Here is a 16660-nt window from a genome sequence, read left to right as displayed (position 1 = left end):
GGCTTTTTCTATACTCTTTTCAAATACAGTTGTAAAAATTTAATTACAGTTGCAATTTTTAAAAAATTAGGACTATATTTCAAATTTTTGAAAACACCAGTATATAGGAAACTGAATGGAATAAACTTAATATTATTTATTTTTTTCCAAATTATGTATCCATGCGTGTATCAGTACTCAAGAGTATTTTCCTAGAGATTTCGGGTAGCAACTTTAGTTCAATAATTCAACTTTGTTTCAAGGATTTTAAAACACTTTAAATAATACAATATTATAATGCTTAGAGTATAATATCCTAACATGCCTAAAGAATTAAATACTATATGATGAATAGAAATCTTCTACAATACACAAATTATTAAATAAATTATGAGAACATAGTTATGTGACAAATGGGAACATTACTTTAGAACACCTCTTTTTTACCACATTAATTACACATCATTTAGCTTCCTGATGTTATGTTTACCTAGCAATTAGTTAGGCTTACAAATCATCATTGATAAATATTTTAAAAATGCAGGACCCACTTTCCTTAGCTCTACAGAATGGAAGTTTAGATAATAAAAGGGGATTTCATTACACAGTTTTAAAAAAGGTTTGATTTAACATTCAACTCAGTTTCCCTCTTTCATCTGTGAAGATGATTGTAACGTTGTATCTTGGAGCATAACTTCTTTTTATCCCTCTAGTTTATTTGGTTACTTTGTTTGAGCAAATTTACTTAGGAACTTAACTATTCATGTTTTAAGATAATCTACTGTGTGTATAAAAATTTATTGTAAATTTGGACTAAAAAAAGACAGGGGTTCTAGTACCTAGCGTACTGCATTCATTCCTTGGTCATTTGGAATTGTTAGTGCATGAAAAAGTTATTTGGAAGCTAAAGGGTACTTTTTCCTCCACCCCTTAAATAGATCTGTCTCCTTAGTGTTGTATTATTGGCTTTCATGATACAAAACTGCTTCCAAATTGACAGAATTCTCTGAGAATCAGGTACAGCTGATTGAAGCAGAATTGGACGTCTGATACTTATTTTCTAATAACTGTGTTTATTTACAAGCAGCAGTAGTCAGGTTAACCATTCATCATTATTTCATTCATTCAAAAACAACCACTGAATTCCTGTTATGTGCCAGGCATATAGTCACCTCTAATAAAAATGTATAGGTTGACAGTGACCTTTTTTCTTTATTTTCCTTTTCTTTCTTGCCCTCTGTGGTAAATTTTAAAAATTTGTGTACTTGAGAATAAAATTTACTCATTGACATATGATTTTTTTTTTGGTAATTGAGGCTCAAGAATGAATATCATTTCTAGACCATTAGTTAGAGAATGGGTTTATAACATCAACTGTAGATGTTCTATTCAGTTAGAAGATATAGTTCCCCATGTGGATGTGGTTTTAAACTTCCACAGTACCCCTGTGAATGTTCTGTTTATATTTGACATTTTGGAAAGGGATATCATTACATGTTTCCCTAGTACCTTGAAAGCATTTATTTCATCTCCAAAAAGTAAGCAGTTTTAACTAAGACAGAAGGTAGCTCAGGAAAGAAACAGACCTGTTATTGCTAGTATTTTATAATTAAATTTTAAAAATAACAGATGCCACTAAGAGACTGAAATTATTGATGCAGTCTTCACTGAACAGACATTCTCAATAAAGAATTGGACTAATTGTAGAGGATGACTCCAAATTTCAGCAAACATTAATTTTTAGTTTCTGTCATGATATACTAGGCTTTTCTGTTGAATGCTGGAGTATTTGTTCAAGTTGGTAGATTTTGCATTTTTAATCTTCCTTAGAACTGTGGTGAATAATGGCCCCTGGCAGGAGATAATGAAATTTTCTTAATTTATATTTTCAAGCAGAAGCTTCAATTGAAAATGGCATCCTATGGCCTGGAGACATAGCTCTAGTGCAAGTTTCAGGGGAGATGCAATAATAATGCAGTGCCACCGAGATGAGGAAAGATGGGACAGTGAAGAAGTAATTTAAGGAAGAAGAAAGAATGTACCAAAGCTTTATTGTAGCATATCTAATGATCTGTTGAAGATTCCCAATGGTTTTTGGAGCATGACTGGAGAAACTAATGTTATCTTGCCAAAACAGAAGCCCCTGCTTAATCAGCAGAACAAGACTATTGATTAGAACACCTCTCACAATAGATTACACATGGAATCTCATCTCCATACTTTGCACTTGGTAAAGTGTAATAATGAGCGTAAGATAATCAAAACAAGAGTAAGGGGCTTCCCTGGTGGCGCAGTGGTTGGGAGTCTGCCTGTCGATGCAGGGGACACGGGTTCGTGCCCCGGTCTGGGAGGATCCCACGTGCCGCGGAGCGGCTGGGCCCAAGAGCCATGGCCGCTGAGCCTGCGCGTCCGGAGCCTGTGCTCCGCAACGGGAGAGGCCACGACAGTGAGAGGCCTGCATTAAAAAACAAAACAAAACAAAACAAACAAACAAAAAAAAACAAGAGTAAAAGCAATTTGTTGGGCATTGTACAATTCAAAATTAAAGTTGGAAAGGAAACAAATTTGCATGAATACTTCAGCCTGTTTTTAAAGCTGTACATAGTAAATCATATGGGAAATACAGGGAATACTCTGGAAGAACAAAAGATGTTCTGCCCCTTTAAGATTTGCAAATCTATGTCCATCTCATATAAAGGAGTAATGCTCTTATTACTGATATTTTTGTTGTTGGTAATTCATATTTGTTAAGGGATTGTGCAAAGAGTTTGCCTGCATTATCTTATTTAACCTTAACGACAAACTTCTAAAGAGGGTATTATGGTTTACAGATGAGAAAGCTAAGGTTGAAAGGTTTAATATGTTGCTTACGGACTCACAGTTAAGTAAGCAGCAGGGCTGGAACTAAAACCCCAATTCTTTTTTATTCTGAAGCCTCTGCTTTTAAACACTCATCTCCCCAGTTAGCAAATAATTTTGCTTCTGAACAGAGTCAAACGATATGCTATGCTGGTGATATTCATACAGCTTATTCTCAGCTTATAATAATGTGTGCATTGTTCCTTCTTTCATTTACAGTTTTAAAAGATTAAGGAAAAGCAGCATATTAATAGTTTGTTTGCATTATTAATATTTCATTAGTGATGAAGCACTACTGTCCCCTAAATAAAAAGATGTTTCTTCAAATTCTGCTGTTTAATCTCTGCATGATAATTTATACATAATTTCCATATACTAGTATGTAAATTAATGGTAATATACATTTGTAAAATGCATTTTTATCAATTACACATTTTTCTTGGCAATATTTAGATTAGAAAATTAGAGGAAGAAATATTTAATATGATAGAAAGTTGCAACCTAAAATAATGTATAGAAATAACATAGGTGATTTTTTTAATAGTGCTTTTAAACCAACGATGTAAAATAATGTTTAGCTTTTTATCTACACATGTCAACTTAGAAATTTTTGGAAATGTGGTTAGAATATTAAAAATGACCATACGCTTAGATCTGAGACTGAGTGCGTATGTAGTTTTACATTAACTTAGTAGGTGGTATTAAATCATACATTATATCCCAGAAATTGCTTAGAAGTAAATTTTTGCAAGGGCTGCCTTTATGTCCCTTGAGTTCTTTCTGAAAACAATTGTATAGTATAATGTTTTCCTATAGTTGAGCCACTTTATTAAAATGTATTTTAATAAATAAGTCAAAGGTTGACTATAGAAAAATTTGCAGTGATTATAGTGGATCTTGTTTTGGTTTGTTATTTTTAATGATACCTTCCTTCTAGGGAACACAGTATATTTTTATAGATTGCCAAAATTTTATTTCCAGATTTGTTTAGTGTTAGATATTTTCATTAGCTAGGAAAAGATTATACTTTCCTTCTGTTGTTGAAAATGGGCTTACATGTGATGTATACATGTACTTAGAAATTGTACTTATTTAGGTTAGGAATTTATAAATAACTAGCCTGCTGGCTCAACATTAGAGCAACTAAAACCCTTGATTCTTATGATTAAAATTAGCAAGAGAAGATATGTTAACATTGTAAGCTGTGTTATGTACTTGCTGCATAAATCATAGTCATCACTAAATGCTTTTCTATTTCACTTGTATTTTATTAAGGTTTATAGAGTAAAAGCATGTGTTCGCATATATAATTTATTCTTTACTAAAGTACCTAAACCTGTCTCTAACCCAGTGGTCCTCATAAATCAGAATCATCAGCAGAGCTAGTTAAAACACAGATTGCTGGGTACTAGCCTCCAGAGTTTCTGAGGCTGTTGGTCTTGGGTGGGACCTGAGAATGAATTTCTAACAAGTTCCCAGTTGGTGCTGGGGCTGCTGGCCTGAGGAACACATTTTGAGAACCCATGCTTTAACTATCCTCACTCATCTGTGCAGCCTTACAAACACCAAATAAAATAAAATCAATTATTTAAAAGTTGAAGTGTTTCTTTATAATGAACAGTAATTGCATTTCCTTCAAGTCATAATTAAAGGTCCACCTATTTAAAAAACCCTATTTATCCTTTTCTGCCTTATTCTCATTTATACTGAATTTTTATGTTTCACATTTAGGAAAAGTATAAATTTTTAACATCATGAATCCACATGGTATTACTAAAGTACACTGATACTTTAATTGTTAATGTAACCATATCTTTTTTTTTTTTTTTTTTGCGGTACGCGGGCCTCTCACTGTTGTGGCCTCTCCCGTTGCGGAGCACAGGCTCCGGACGCGCAGGCTCAGCGGCCATGGCTCACGGGCCCAGCCGCTATGCGGCATGTGGGATCTTCCCTTCCCGGACCGGGGCACGAACCTGTGTCCCCTGCATCGGACTCTCAACCACTGCGCCACCAGGGAAGCCCTTAATGTAACCATATCTTAACTGATAAATCTTTTTTTCTGGAGGAAGAGAGAAACTCATGAGGGGAACTTCGCTTAGGGCTGAGAATGCAAACAACTGAATGCCTTTCCTTTCTTGGCTTAGTTGTGACTTTTTATTTTCATTAGAGTGAAAACTTGAAGCTGAGCAGTTGATGGGAATTTACTTTGCTTCTGTGGCTAATTGCTTTCTCTTTCCCTATCTTGAATGATAGCAGTTTACAGTTTTATAGCCTTAACCAACAGTGTATTGGTTAAGGAATTTTCAGATTTTTCTTAGTACTAACAGCTCACATTGGGTATTTCCTTTTCCCTAGTTTCCTCACACTTTCTGTATATGGAAACCTAAGGCTACTTGCATACAGGAATTTACATAGTCTGTATTTTTAATAATTTCCATCATTTGGTCCTCTAAAATGTTAGGTTTTCTTATCCATGAATCAAGATACTAGTATGCAAATCTGATATTCTTATACCTTTGTGTTCCTCTTCTTGCTGACCCTTTACTATTTTAGCACCCAAATTCCTTTTTTTCTCAAGATTAATTTTTTGCACTTCTGATATATAAAATGAACCTTTTTGACATCTGAGAGGCCATGAATTCTAGAAATCTATATAATTGTTTTTGCAGGAACTCCATTAAGTTTCTTTACCTTCAATTTTTACTTAAGCGCACAGACCTAAAATGAATACTTTTTGCTGTCTTAGAGTGAATGCATTGTACAATGTGATTATTAAAAGAAATTTTAAAAATTACGTGGTTGATATAAATTATTATAATTGCTTTTGACATTAATTTGAACTTGTAATTGTGGTCAGGTGACTAATGCAGAGTTGTTCAGAAAAAGAGTAAATATGAGCAGTTATTTTTCATTTTATGGTGTTTGTCTTCTTTTAAACAAAATATAATGAAAACAGGACTACTTATCCCTTGTATACTTCCTGCCAACATACTGTGACATTGACTAAAAGATATTTCAAATCCCATTTTAAAGTCATATTTATTTATCTGATCTTACAGTGGGAAGAAACCTGGAAAATCGTCAGTATGTTCTTTAGTTTTGAAAAAATGATATAAATTTCCAAATCCTTTGAGCAACTTCCTTCTTCACCTTGGTCCAAAGTCCTTCGTGCTCTTGATCTATTTCAACCTTGAGTACAGTCCCCTTTCTCTCTCATCTGTTCCTGGTTTGGTGGGGAGGGAGGCTCCAATGGGAAGGGAAGGGTGATGAAGTATATGAAAAGTTTACTCACGAGTGGAATTGTTGTTTTATGGGATTTCTACCATGAATATATTTTGAATAAATATTAAAACCATTTACAACATGGCAGAGCTTCGTTAGTGGCTATAAAATATATATAGAAGGAGTGTATGAAAGGGATATCTAACTCATAAGAGTTTAGATTTCTTTGTTTCTAAGAAGTGTGAGGGTGAGATAAAGGGATGATCTTTGTAGGTATGAGTAAGTACAAGCAAGGAAATTAAAGTTTTTAATTTTTGATGGGGACCAGGTTAGAGGTTGAGAATTCCTGAGATCAAGAAACTTTAAAAAGAAGCAATGAACTCTTGTTACTGTAAAATTTAAGAAGAAAATGAAACATTAGTTCAAACAATAGACGTTGGTCTGTTGAGAAATCTTAAATCCATTTGCTGTTTAAGATTTTAGGATATAAAATTTGTTCCACTATTCATGTTAAAATAATTCATTTACACTAAATAGAGAACCATTGGCAAATTTTTATAAATGATTGAACTCACTTAAGAGAAACACGGAATAAGGGGAGTAAAACATGATGTTGCATAAGAATGTGGCACTGCATTGTTTACATTATCCGTGCTTTTGAAAATTATTTTATATGGTATGTTTAAAAAATATGGCATAAGGTATTACAGAGTATGATAAAAGTTATCATTAGTTTAATATTTGTACAAACAATTTTAGTTATAATTTATTTAAAATGTCCATTTGAAGTTCATTTATTGTAGCTTGACCTATAAAATTTACCTGTTTGATCCTATAGAAGTTTTCAGTTCAGGTCTTGCTGCTCAACGGGGAAGAATCAACCTGGTTTGAGTTGAAGTGGCTCTAAGGTGCATGACTTACATACCTACCCCTCTCTAACACAGTTCTCCTTCCACCCTCCGTGAATTAGTTGTGCTAAAAACTGGGCTACTTTTTGATTCTTTATTTGCCATGCTATAGTCTGGTTATTTAATGTACTATAGAATGTCTGGTATTCAAATTATCAAGTGAATTTTGTTAAAATGCTCTTACTCTCCTTGCTTTGTCTTCCTAATTTATATACTAGCAGAAAATACAGTAATAACCCTGAAAATATTACATTGCATTGGGTTGTAATCAAGTTAAATATAAAGGAAATGATTCTTGCCTTTATATAGCTTATAACAGGATCATTTGGACAAATTCATAGAACTCAAATAAATATCATCTTGCCTGGAATTCTAACTTAATTCTAATAATCTCAATGACAATGAATTAATGACAACACAAAACTAAGAAAATACTTCCGATAGGAATAAATAGGACATTCTAGACATCATGTTAGTGACATTCTTTTTAGTGTTGTATTTCAGGGAGTACTAATTTAGAAAAACCTAATTCATAGTCATATCATGTTGATAGTATAAGCCTATTGCTCTATGAAAATAGTAAGTGTAACACAATGCTTAAGACACTCAGTATTATGTACCACGCACTATGCTAAATGCTTTAAATTCATTCTGTCATTTATGCAGGCCATAGCACGGAAGGTGTGATCAATTAGCTTGGTATCTGGTATTCAAGAGTGTATAAATACCTGTAATAGAATGCTTAACACAAAATGGGATTTAGAGGATAAGCTTAAAACCTGGCTCTTCCTTTGTTTCAGTATGTTGTCAAAATTTACTTTCAAGCTATTCAGTTTATGACTGTCTTTGTTCAGTTCCATTCTTGTTCAGTACCATTTTAAAGTCAATTTTAATTCTTAAATATGGTGAGTATCCAGGTAAGTTTCTTTTTTTTCAGTACATGTTGAGCATGTCAAAAATTCCAATTAAAATGTAAAATGTATACTAAAAGAATAGAGAACTGTTAGTGATTTTCTTTTTATTTCCAGTTAAAATTCAGTGTGACCCATGCTACAGATATATTACAACATAAAGAAAATAGGACTTTTGTAACTCTTTACAGCAACCTAATATCAGTTGAATTTTTTAATTTATGGTACTAGTTGCTTGAAGAAAATACGGATCAGTTCTCTATTATATTTCTTTAGTAAAAATAAACAAATACATTATTGTTACACAAGTTTGATTTGTTTTGTTTTCCAGGTGCAACAATCGAACACAGTGTATAGTAGTTACTGGGTCAGATGTATTTCCTGATCCATGTCCTGGAACATACAAATATCTTGAGGTCCAATATGAATGTGTCCCTTACAGTAAGTATGAAGCTTGTATTTTTCACCTTCTACAGCATTCCTCGTTGATGCTGAAAGAGGACACATGTGAAAGAAGCATATGTTTATGGCCTACAAAACTATTATGCATGCAGAGCACTAACAGACTCGGGCCTCCAATTAGTTTCATGAAATGTGGAAGGAAGCCATAGTGTGATGCTGGCCAAGTGTCTGTCTGTGTTCTTAAGTGTTTGGCTTTTAAGGCTAGTGTTTTTCCAGAAAACAAACTTGAATTAGCTATTCAATAGGGCAGATAGAAATCTGTACTTTTGCCCAATACCAGTTGCTGACAAATTGGTTTGGCTCACAGTTTTCTAAAGAAGGAATTGACTTTGGTTTTAATCGTGAGCTACTTGAATGGCTACCTGCTGTTGTCGTAACTTTAATGCCTGGTGAAAGCTACCATTGCAGTAACTGAGGCAAGTGCTTTCCTTTTTGTCCCTTGTCCTTAAGAGAGTACTCCTTTACCAGATTCTGTGACTAAATCTTAACGCTAGATAAAACAAACGTAACAAAGCCTTGCACATATTTTTAATTTGCAGCATCCATTTTTAGTATTATCCTTTAGAGGAATATTAAAAATTCAGTTGGAAACTTCATAAGTAGGCTTCAGCTAATACTGTAATTCTGTGTAGTTTTCCTCCTAATCTCAGCATTCATATTTATGAATTGGATTCTGTATTTTCAACAGGAAAAAAACATTTTAGACAATTAAAAAGATTAAGTATATTACTTAATTTTCATCAGGTAATTTGGTTTCGTTCTTGACTTCTTTACTTCTTAAATTGGATAAACGTGTCATGCCACCTTAATTCACAAGCATTTGAATTAAAAATTCTTTAGCAGCAATTTTATGATTTGCTTCAGAGGACTTCCCTCCTTAAAAAAATATGGAATCAAACTAATAATGAAATTGCTTTTTCCAGAAGCTCAAAAACCAGATCACTAGCTCTGATAGATTCATATGTTCAAACTATCAATATTTCTGAAACCAAAAGGCTGATTTTAGATAGATATACTATGCCCAGTATGGTTGTAATACATACTTACACATCCTGTGAAGGCACTGTCGTCTCTCTCTTCTCTGCCCGCAGTTTTGATAAATTGGCTTTTTGTGGGGTATCAGTTAAAGGCCAAACACAGATTATCTTTTCATCCCTGCTCTGTGTTGTGTTACTGTGAAATGGAGGCTTTTTATGTTTTCAGTATTTTCTATATCATTTGAAGGATTGGAAGCCTACTGAGTGCACTGATCTTTATATCGTTTCTCCTGTGTGTAGTGTTGGTGGCTTACATAATCATTCTCCTTTGCCACTGGAGGAACATTGTATTCTTTTGAGCTAACCAAAGTTTTGTTCCATAAAGTCACTTGCAGTTGAATTTAGTATGGTTTCTGTCCTCAAATTAGAAAAGGAACACAGCATCCATTCCCAAACAGTGGAATCGGTCAGAGCTGCCAAGAATTATGTCTTTCTGGAGCCAGTTCCTGTAATCTAGTCTATAGATCAAGAACAGTGTTAAGAAAATATTATTTTCAGACTTTTAAGTTATTTCTTGCGCTGTTTAAGAAAGGAAAATGTGGATATCTTCTGGAACATCTAACTTTCAAAATTTACTTTTTCAGTTCTCCAGAAGTAATGTACACTGTGTAATAAACTTGCAAATAGCAATACTCAGAGAAGTATTTGTTCTTTTTAGTTTTTGTCCTTAAAAAAGAAAACAGTAATTTATTTGCTGTTACCTTTCTAGATGTTTGCAGGAGACGGAAATAAGTCTGGCTTTTTTAAACTACTCCTTGCTAAAGAGTAGAAGTAATTACAATTCCTATATACTGTTCAGTAGTGACACACTATAAATTGCATGATTTTCACTAATATTATAATTAATGCAAAGGATCTTTTTAGATTGTTCTGATCTTATTTAGGACTGTGTACCTTCTTAATCTCTTTTCCCCATTATCCTCTCCTTTTGTTTCTTTATGCTTCTGTCCTTTATAACCATCTCTTGTTTTTATTTTAAGTGTCTAGCTTTCACTTTTCCCTTGTTTTAATAGTATTTTGGTACTTTGTAATGTTTGCATACTCCTTTTACACTTAGTTGATAAAAACTGTCACTGTCAGATAACATTTATTATGTGTCTGTTACCACCTGGCTTTATGCCAGTTTCTATCCAGAGCAAGTTCTTCAGGAGTATATCCATCCCAAACTGTTTCCACTTATTTAAAAAAAATTTAGAAATTTTCCATGATCTCTGAAGATTTTATAATAAATTTACTCAGCAGAGTCCATTATAAATGCTGTTGTTTTTTAACTTTGTATGTTTATAGACAGGCACATATATTTGATTAGTAATTGAATGAATGTGTGTAGGATTCTTGTAGGATAAAGGAGAGTAATCAGATCTTGTAGGATCTTGTAGGATAAAGGAGAGTAATCAGATCAGAGTTTCCATATCCTACAGGTGCGATTTGGTTTTGATTTTTGTACCCTCCTATCTCAAATTATCATTAAGTTATTAAAGTTATACCATAAATTCAGCTATGTTTATTTTATGAGAAAAAAACTTTTACTATTGATTCAATCATTATTAATGAATAAACATAAGATTATTCAAAATGAAATAGTGTGTCACTGCAGATACAGAGTATGTAGGCTTTAGTTTGTTTGGGTCGATTTCTTGTCTTGCATAACCGTGTCCTCCACTGATGTTAGTGGGTCACGTATTTATGTTTGTTCTATAGCATAGTAAATGTATTGTTATGAATTAATTCATACAGTCTCTTAAGACAAGTTGCAATATATATTTGTGATGAAGAATGCTAATTTCATTAATTTTATTGTATTTTAATATTTTTCTCGGTTGAGTGAATTTTGGCTGATTTGACAAATACATATCCTTTGGGTTGTCATAAAAATCATAATGTAAGGTCTTTTGTTTTGAATATCCATATTTTATGCACTTCATCAATCATCAAAAGTTTTATTTAATTTTTTTTTACTTTTACATTTGAATGTTACTTCTCAGTTTTCATTAGAATTATAAATTATATACAATATATATCCATTTTATTTTCTTTAATATAAATATAAAAGTTAAATCATAAATGAAGTCATCCCTATTTAATATTTTGCTCAGTAACTGCCCTGTCATTTTAATGTATCAAATAATAAAACCCAGCCATTTTCAATTAATGGAAAACAAAATATATTTTCTACATCCTTTATTGAACTTGTTTTAAGTTCTGTTTTAAATGCGTAACATATTTTAAAATGTATTATTCCCATCTTTGCATTTAATTGATGTATTTCAGTATAATCATCCTTTCCTAAAAATAAAGAATATAGCTGTATATAAAGATAGTCTGAGCAGACTCAACACTAATGATTTATTTTATCCTCATTTTCCCACCATGCCCTTCCTTTATTGATTCTAAGCAGGTATAATATTGCTCTTCACTGAGCAGTAATTTTAGGACCAGTGGTTTATAAAAAAGAATTGTTCCACGTCAGTAACACTGAATTTCCTTTTTACTGGATGTAGTCAGGTTTACGCATTAATAGAGCAAGTATGTTTCCTGAAAGTGGTTAAGTAGACCAAGTTGGATGGGGGAGGTGGTGTCTTAATGTGGAAGGTTTCCTATGGCAAAAATATTTGTGTGATATGTTTCTCCCTAAGGTATTTCAGGAGGTCAGTATTTAATCTTGATGAATTATCATAATTAAAAAAAATTAATCAAGCTAAGACATCTTAATGAAATGTGCAACTACTACAGTATCTTTGAGTAGTCAGTTTGGAGACACAGTATTAGTACACCCTAATGCATTTTAATAAGGGAAGAGGGAGAATCACAGACATTAATCTGGTCACTTTATTAAATTCAGGCAACATACTTCAAAACCTGCATACAAAATCTAAAATAGTATTTTATGGTTTGTAATTATTAGAATACTATTTACCAGCAAGAATCTTATATAGCATACTTCCTAACTGCATAATCCATTTCTTTAAACTTCTTGGAGGGAGGATTTTTTTCTCCTATAACTCTACTAATCAGGTTTGTTTTATGAAAGCATTTACCTTTTATGGGGTCTGTGGAATCAAGGTATTTGCTTTGAATGCTTGGTATGATTGTTGTTGCATGCTAGCTTGCTTTTGTGTAAATTGATGATGGTAGACAATGTCATAATAAGCTAACCATAATTCTTTCTTCCTTTTTTCTCCTTGCCTACTGTGCTTGCTTTTTCCTTGTATGTATTTTGCTTACTTTTTTTTAATAGACTTTGTATTACAAGTTTGAGATATGTGATATAGAGAATTTAATAAGAATTTTATAATATAAAGTATATATAAATGTAAATAAGTAAATTTACTAATTATTAGTGGGGAAGAAAGGTACTACCTTAGCGTACCCTTCAAAATAACTATTGGGGTAAAGGGGGAGGCTTATATATTCCTGAAAAGGAGGCAGATTTTTTATAGTTAAGATAGATTTTTCTAGAAACAGAAAATTTAATAGAAAAAAATTGAAACATACTGAGATGCATAATTATATATTTCTTCTTACATCTTTGAAAAATGTAACAATATCAGTATTCATTAGCTTTGACCTGAGCTTCAAAATTGAGTTGCCATGTTTATAAATATATTTCCCTGTTGTTATGCTTACCTAATTTTAGTCAGCTTAATAATGAGTTTGCATAAGATAAATGGGGATGATACACCTATGCATGCATTTGTGTCTATAGCCTACCTATTTAAAGTAAAACTTGATAAGAATGCTGAGTGACTTGGGAAAGGCAAGAGTATGTACACCATGCATTAGTGAAGTTTCATTATTTATTCAGGTACACTAAGTGAAGCAACATGCCAACATATTTGTATTGCCTCCTTAATCTACTAAAATGATTGATCCATGTTCTTTTATGTAACTTTAGTATCTTTTCTCCTGCTAGGTTTTCCTGTTGTGTTTCTCTTTATCCAAAGTAGTGCAGCTCTTATTCTTCTTATATTTAGCATCTATTACGAATTCAGTCTTAGACTGTCAATTTATTTTAATCTTTTTTCTTTTTTCCTTGCACTTTTTTTTTTCTTCCGATGCTTAAAATAGAAGTGGAGCAAAAAGGTAAATAACGTATACAGTTTGAACCCCAGCTCCCTGTTATGTGCCTTATGGATGTTACCTTCTCCCTTCCCTTCCCCTACAACACTCCTGACATTAATATATAATCAGCAGGATCTCATAAATGCACCTCATAAAGAAGTCGACTGTTTACAGTGAAATTATATGACCGCTAAATCTGGTGCCGGGGTAAAATTTCTGAAGTCGGCGAGGGGGAGCTGTCCTTTCTCTGTTTCTTTTCACTCTTTATCTCTTTTTCTGATACCCTTGGATATTTTATTATTAAAGTGTCATCTTGCCTGGCTTCCAGAACCCTCTCCATAGCATGCCATGGTTACAGGGTCTCCTGGTCGTTTCATCACTCCTTTCCTCGTATTTACTTTTCTCTGCTTCTAATTGCATTTTCCGAATATTTATGTTCCTTCAATTGAAGCACTTTTGTTTTCAGTCTAAGTTCCATAGACGTTCTAAATAAGCCTTCACATTGGGTTTGTTTTATTTGCTTAATTTTGGTGTTCTGCTTTTGGGGGCTTATAAGTGGGCTAAGGAAGGGAGGGTACAAAGTTTGGTCTAAAAGTACTTTGTTCACCCTTATGTACAAAGCTCAGAGTTTTAAAGCATAAATTACCGAATTATAAGATAAAAACACATAGCAAAAATGTAAATTGTTAGCTCAATCATGAATGATCCTAAACTTAGGTTTGTATTTGTGAAAATAAACCCCAGCTGCTTTGTATGCTGGTACATCAATTATGGTAACTTAAGGAAAGAAAGGTAGTACTTGTGTTAAGTATAATTTCTGGTAAAATTGAATGCTAATAGAGTGAATTTTTCTCTTTTGATCTATGATCATTAAAACTTGGTTTGCCGGTATAGTCTTTTAACTTTGCTTAATTCTTGTTTTTTCTCTGTGACTGTTAGTTTTTGTGTGCCCTGGGACCTTGAAAGCAATTGTGGATTCACCATGTATATATGAAGCTGAACAAAAGGCAGGTGCTTGGTGCAAGGACCCTCTTCAGGCTGCAGATAAAATTTATTTCATGCCCTGGACTCCATATCGTACTGATACTTTAATAGAATATGCTTCTTTAGAAGATTTCCAAAACAGTCGCCAAACAACAACATACAAACTTCCAAATCGAGTAGATGGTACTGGATTTGTGGTATATGATGGTGCTGTCTTCTTTAACAAAGAAAGAACAAGGAATATTGTGAAATTTGACTTGAGGACTAGAATTAAGAGTGGAGAGGCCATAATTAACTATGCTAACTATCATGATACCTCACCATATAGATGGGGAGGAAAAACTGATATTGACCTAGCAGTTGATGAAAATGGCTTATGGGTCATTTATGCCACTGAACAGAACAATGGAATGATAGTTATTAGCCAACTGAATCCATACACTCTTCGCTTTGAAGCAACGTGGGAGACTGTGTATGACAAGCGAGCTGCATCAAATGCTTTTATGATCTGTGGAGTCCTTTATGTGGTCAGGTCAATTTATCAAGACAATGAGAGTGAAACAGGCAAGAATGCAATTGATTATATTTACAATACCCGATTAAACCGAGGAGAATATGTAGATGTTCCCTTCCCCAACCAGTATCAGTATATTGCTGCAGTGGATTACAATCCAAGAGATAACCAACTCTACGTGTGGAACAATAACTTCATTTTACGATATTCTCTGGAGTTTGGTCCACCTGATCCTGCCCAAGGTAAGAATGTTTGCTTGCTAATGCTTATATCTTTTATGAACAGTTTATTTTTAAGACTTCTTAATTTTTTTCCTATTTATTTTCTTTCCCTTTTCATAGTTCAAGGGCAAATGATAATATTGTGGCATTTCAAATTGTCACATACTGTGTACATTTTAGCCTTATATTGGTCCATTTTCTTTTTCTGAATTTCTTCGTTTAGATGTTGGTTTCAAAAAATTGTAGCATCCTTGGTCAGTTTAGATTTTCATTGCTAAAAATGTAATGCCAACTACAAACCTCTTAGCTTTGTGTGTTTTTTCTACCTGACTTCTGAATTGATTATGTGCAGACCTTTTAACTTCTTGGCGCCAGTGGTTAAAGGAAATTTTTGTTAGGAAGTCCCAGGAGAATTGCTAGGCTTGATGTACAATGCCAGGCATAAGTATTCTGAAGTTTTGGCCTCTGCTCTCTGGGTAGGAGAAGGAGTCATCTAACATCTTACTAGATCATCGTGTAAAATAACACATTTTTACTTCCCAATAAATTTGTGACTGTTTTAGGTCAGTATTTCTGTGACTTTAACTGTTACACATGGACTAAGCATTAAATGATCCCAAGTGTTGATTTATGAAGACAAATCCACTAGCATTTTTTGATTTGTGTTCTCTTCAGGTATCTTTATGTAGGATCATTACTTTATAAATCTTTGGAAATATATTTTAGTTTAGCAAATTAATTCAGTTCTGCAGTGAACAGTTTTTGAGGGTAAATGAAGTTTTGGATATTTCATTAAAGCAAGATTACCTCATACTCATATGAGGTAGAAGATAGAAGAATGACCTCTTAATATATTATTATAGAGCTTGCACTTATTATGTCTTTTCTATTTGAGCAATATTATTTGTGTTTTAAAGATCTGAATTATTTCAATTTTCTGAGTTAATTAGAATTATCATATTATTGAGTTACTTCAAAATTGTAGGAGCCAGAATGTTCCTTGGAGTGACTAAATCAGTCTCTTCAACAAGGTGGAACATAAATTAACATCTTTTTCTTCTGCTAAAGTAGTGTACATTCACACACTTAAACACAATTACATACACCCACACATAGTTTAGGGTATAATGTTACTAAGTTCTAAATATTGTCATAGGGTTAGGACCTCAAAAGCAGAAGCCTTTTGTAATTGAATTTCTAATTTGAGTTATAGAATACAAAAATATGTGATTTTTCTTCTTAACATAAGGGCAATAATGACATATGACTTAGTATAAGCCCCCTTTTTCTCTAATTCATGTATGTCTAGAATTTGTTGGGTGAAAATTGCAGCAATGTCCCATTGTTAAATTTTCAACAATGAAATCTGTTAGGACATAAAAATCTTTGTTGATAGTCTTAGTATTCTTTATTTTTAAATTCAGACCTATCTTTTTTCTCTTGAGGCTAGCAATTTGGGATGGTTCCTATATCTCAGTTGTTTTTCTAAACGCTAGTACTA

General features: G+C 33.0%; 1 protein-coding gene across 4 annotated transcripts in view; it reads left to right on the top strand.

The window, feature by feature from the left end:
* The window catches only part of ADGRL2 (adhesion G protein-coupled receptor L2), a 271647-nt gene that overhangs the window by 209966 nt on the left and 45021 nt on the right, over positions 1-16660 (top strand). For all 4 annotated transcript variants that reach the window (XM_060139665.1, XM_060139667.1, XM_060139664.1 and 1 more), the window contains 2 exons: positions 8211-8320; positions 14380-15180. In XM_060139665.1, coding sequence (XP_059995648.1) covers positions 8211-8320; positions 14380-15180 — 911 coding nt within the window. The remainder of the gene's footprint in view (positions 1-8210; positions 8321-14379; positions 15181-16660) is intronic.

This window comes from Lagenorhynchus albirostris, chromosome 2, assembly GCF_949774975.1.
Source record: "Lagenorhynchus albirostris chromosome 2, mLagAlb1.1, whole genome shotgun sequence".
Taxonomy (NCBI): domain Eukaryota; kingdom Metazoa; phylum Chordata; class Mammalia; order Artiodactyla; family Delphinidae; genus Lagenorhynchus; species Lagenorhynchus albirostris.
The sequence above is the reverse complement of the archived record's forward strand: the minus strand, read 5'-3'. Positions and strand labels throughout refer to the sequence as shown.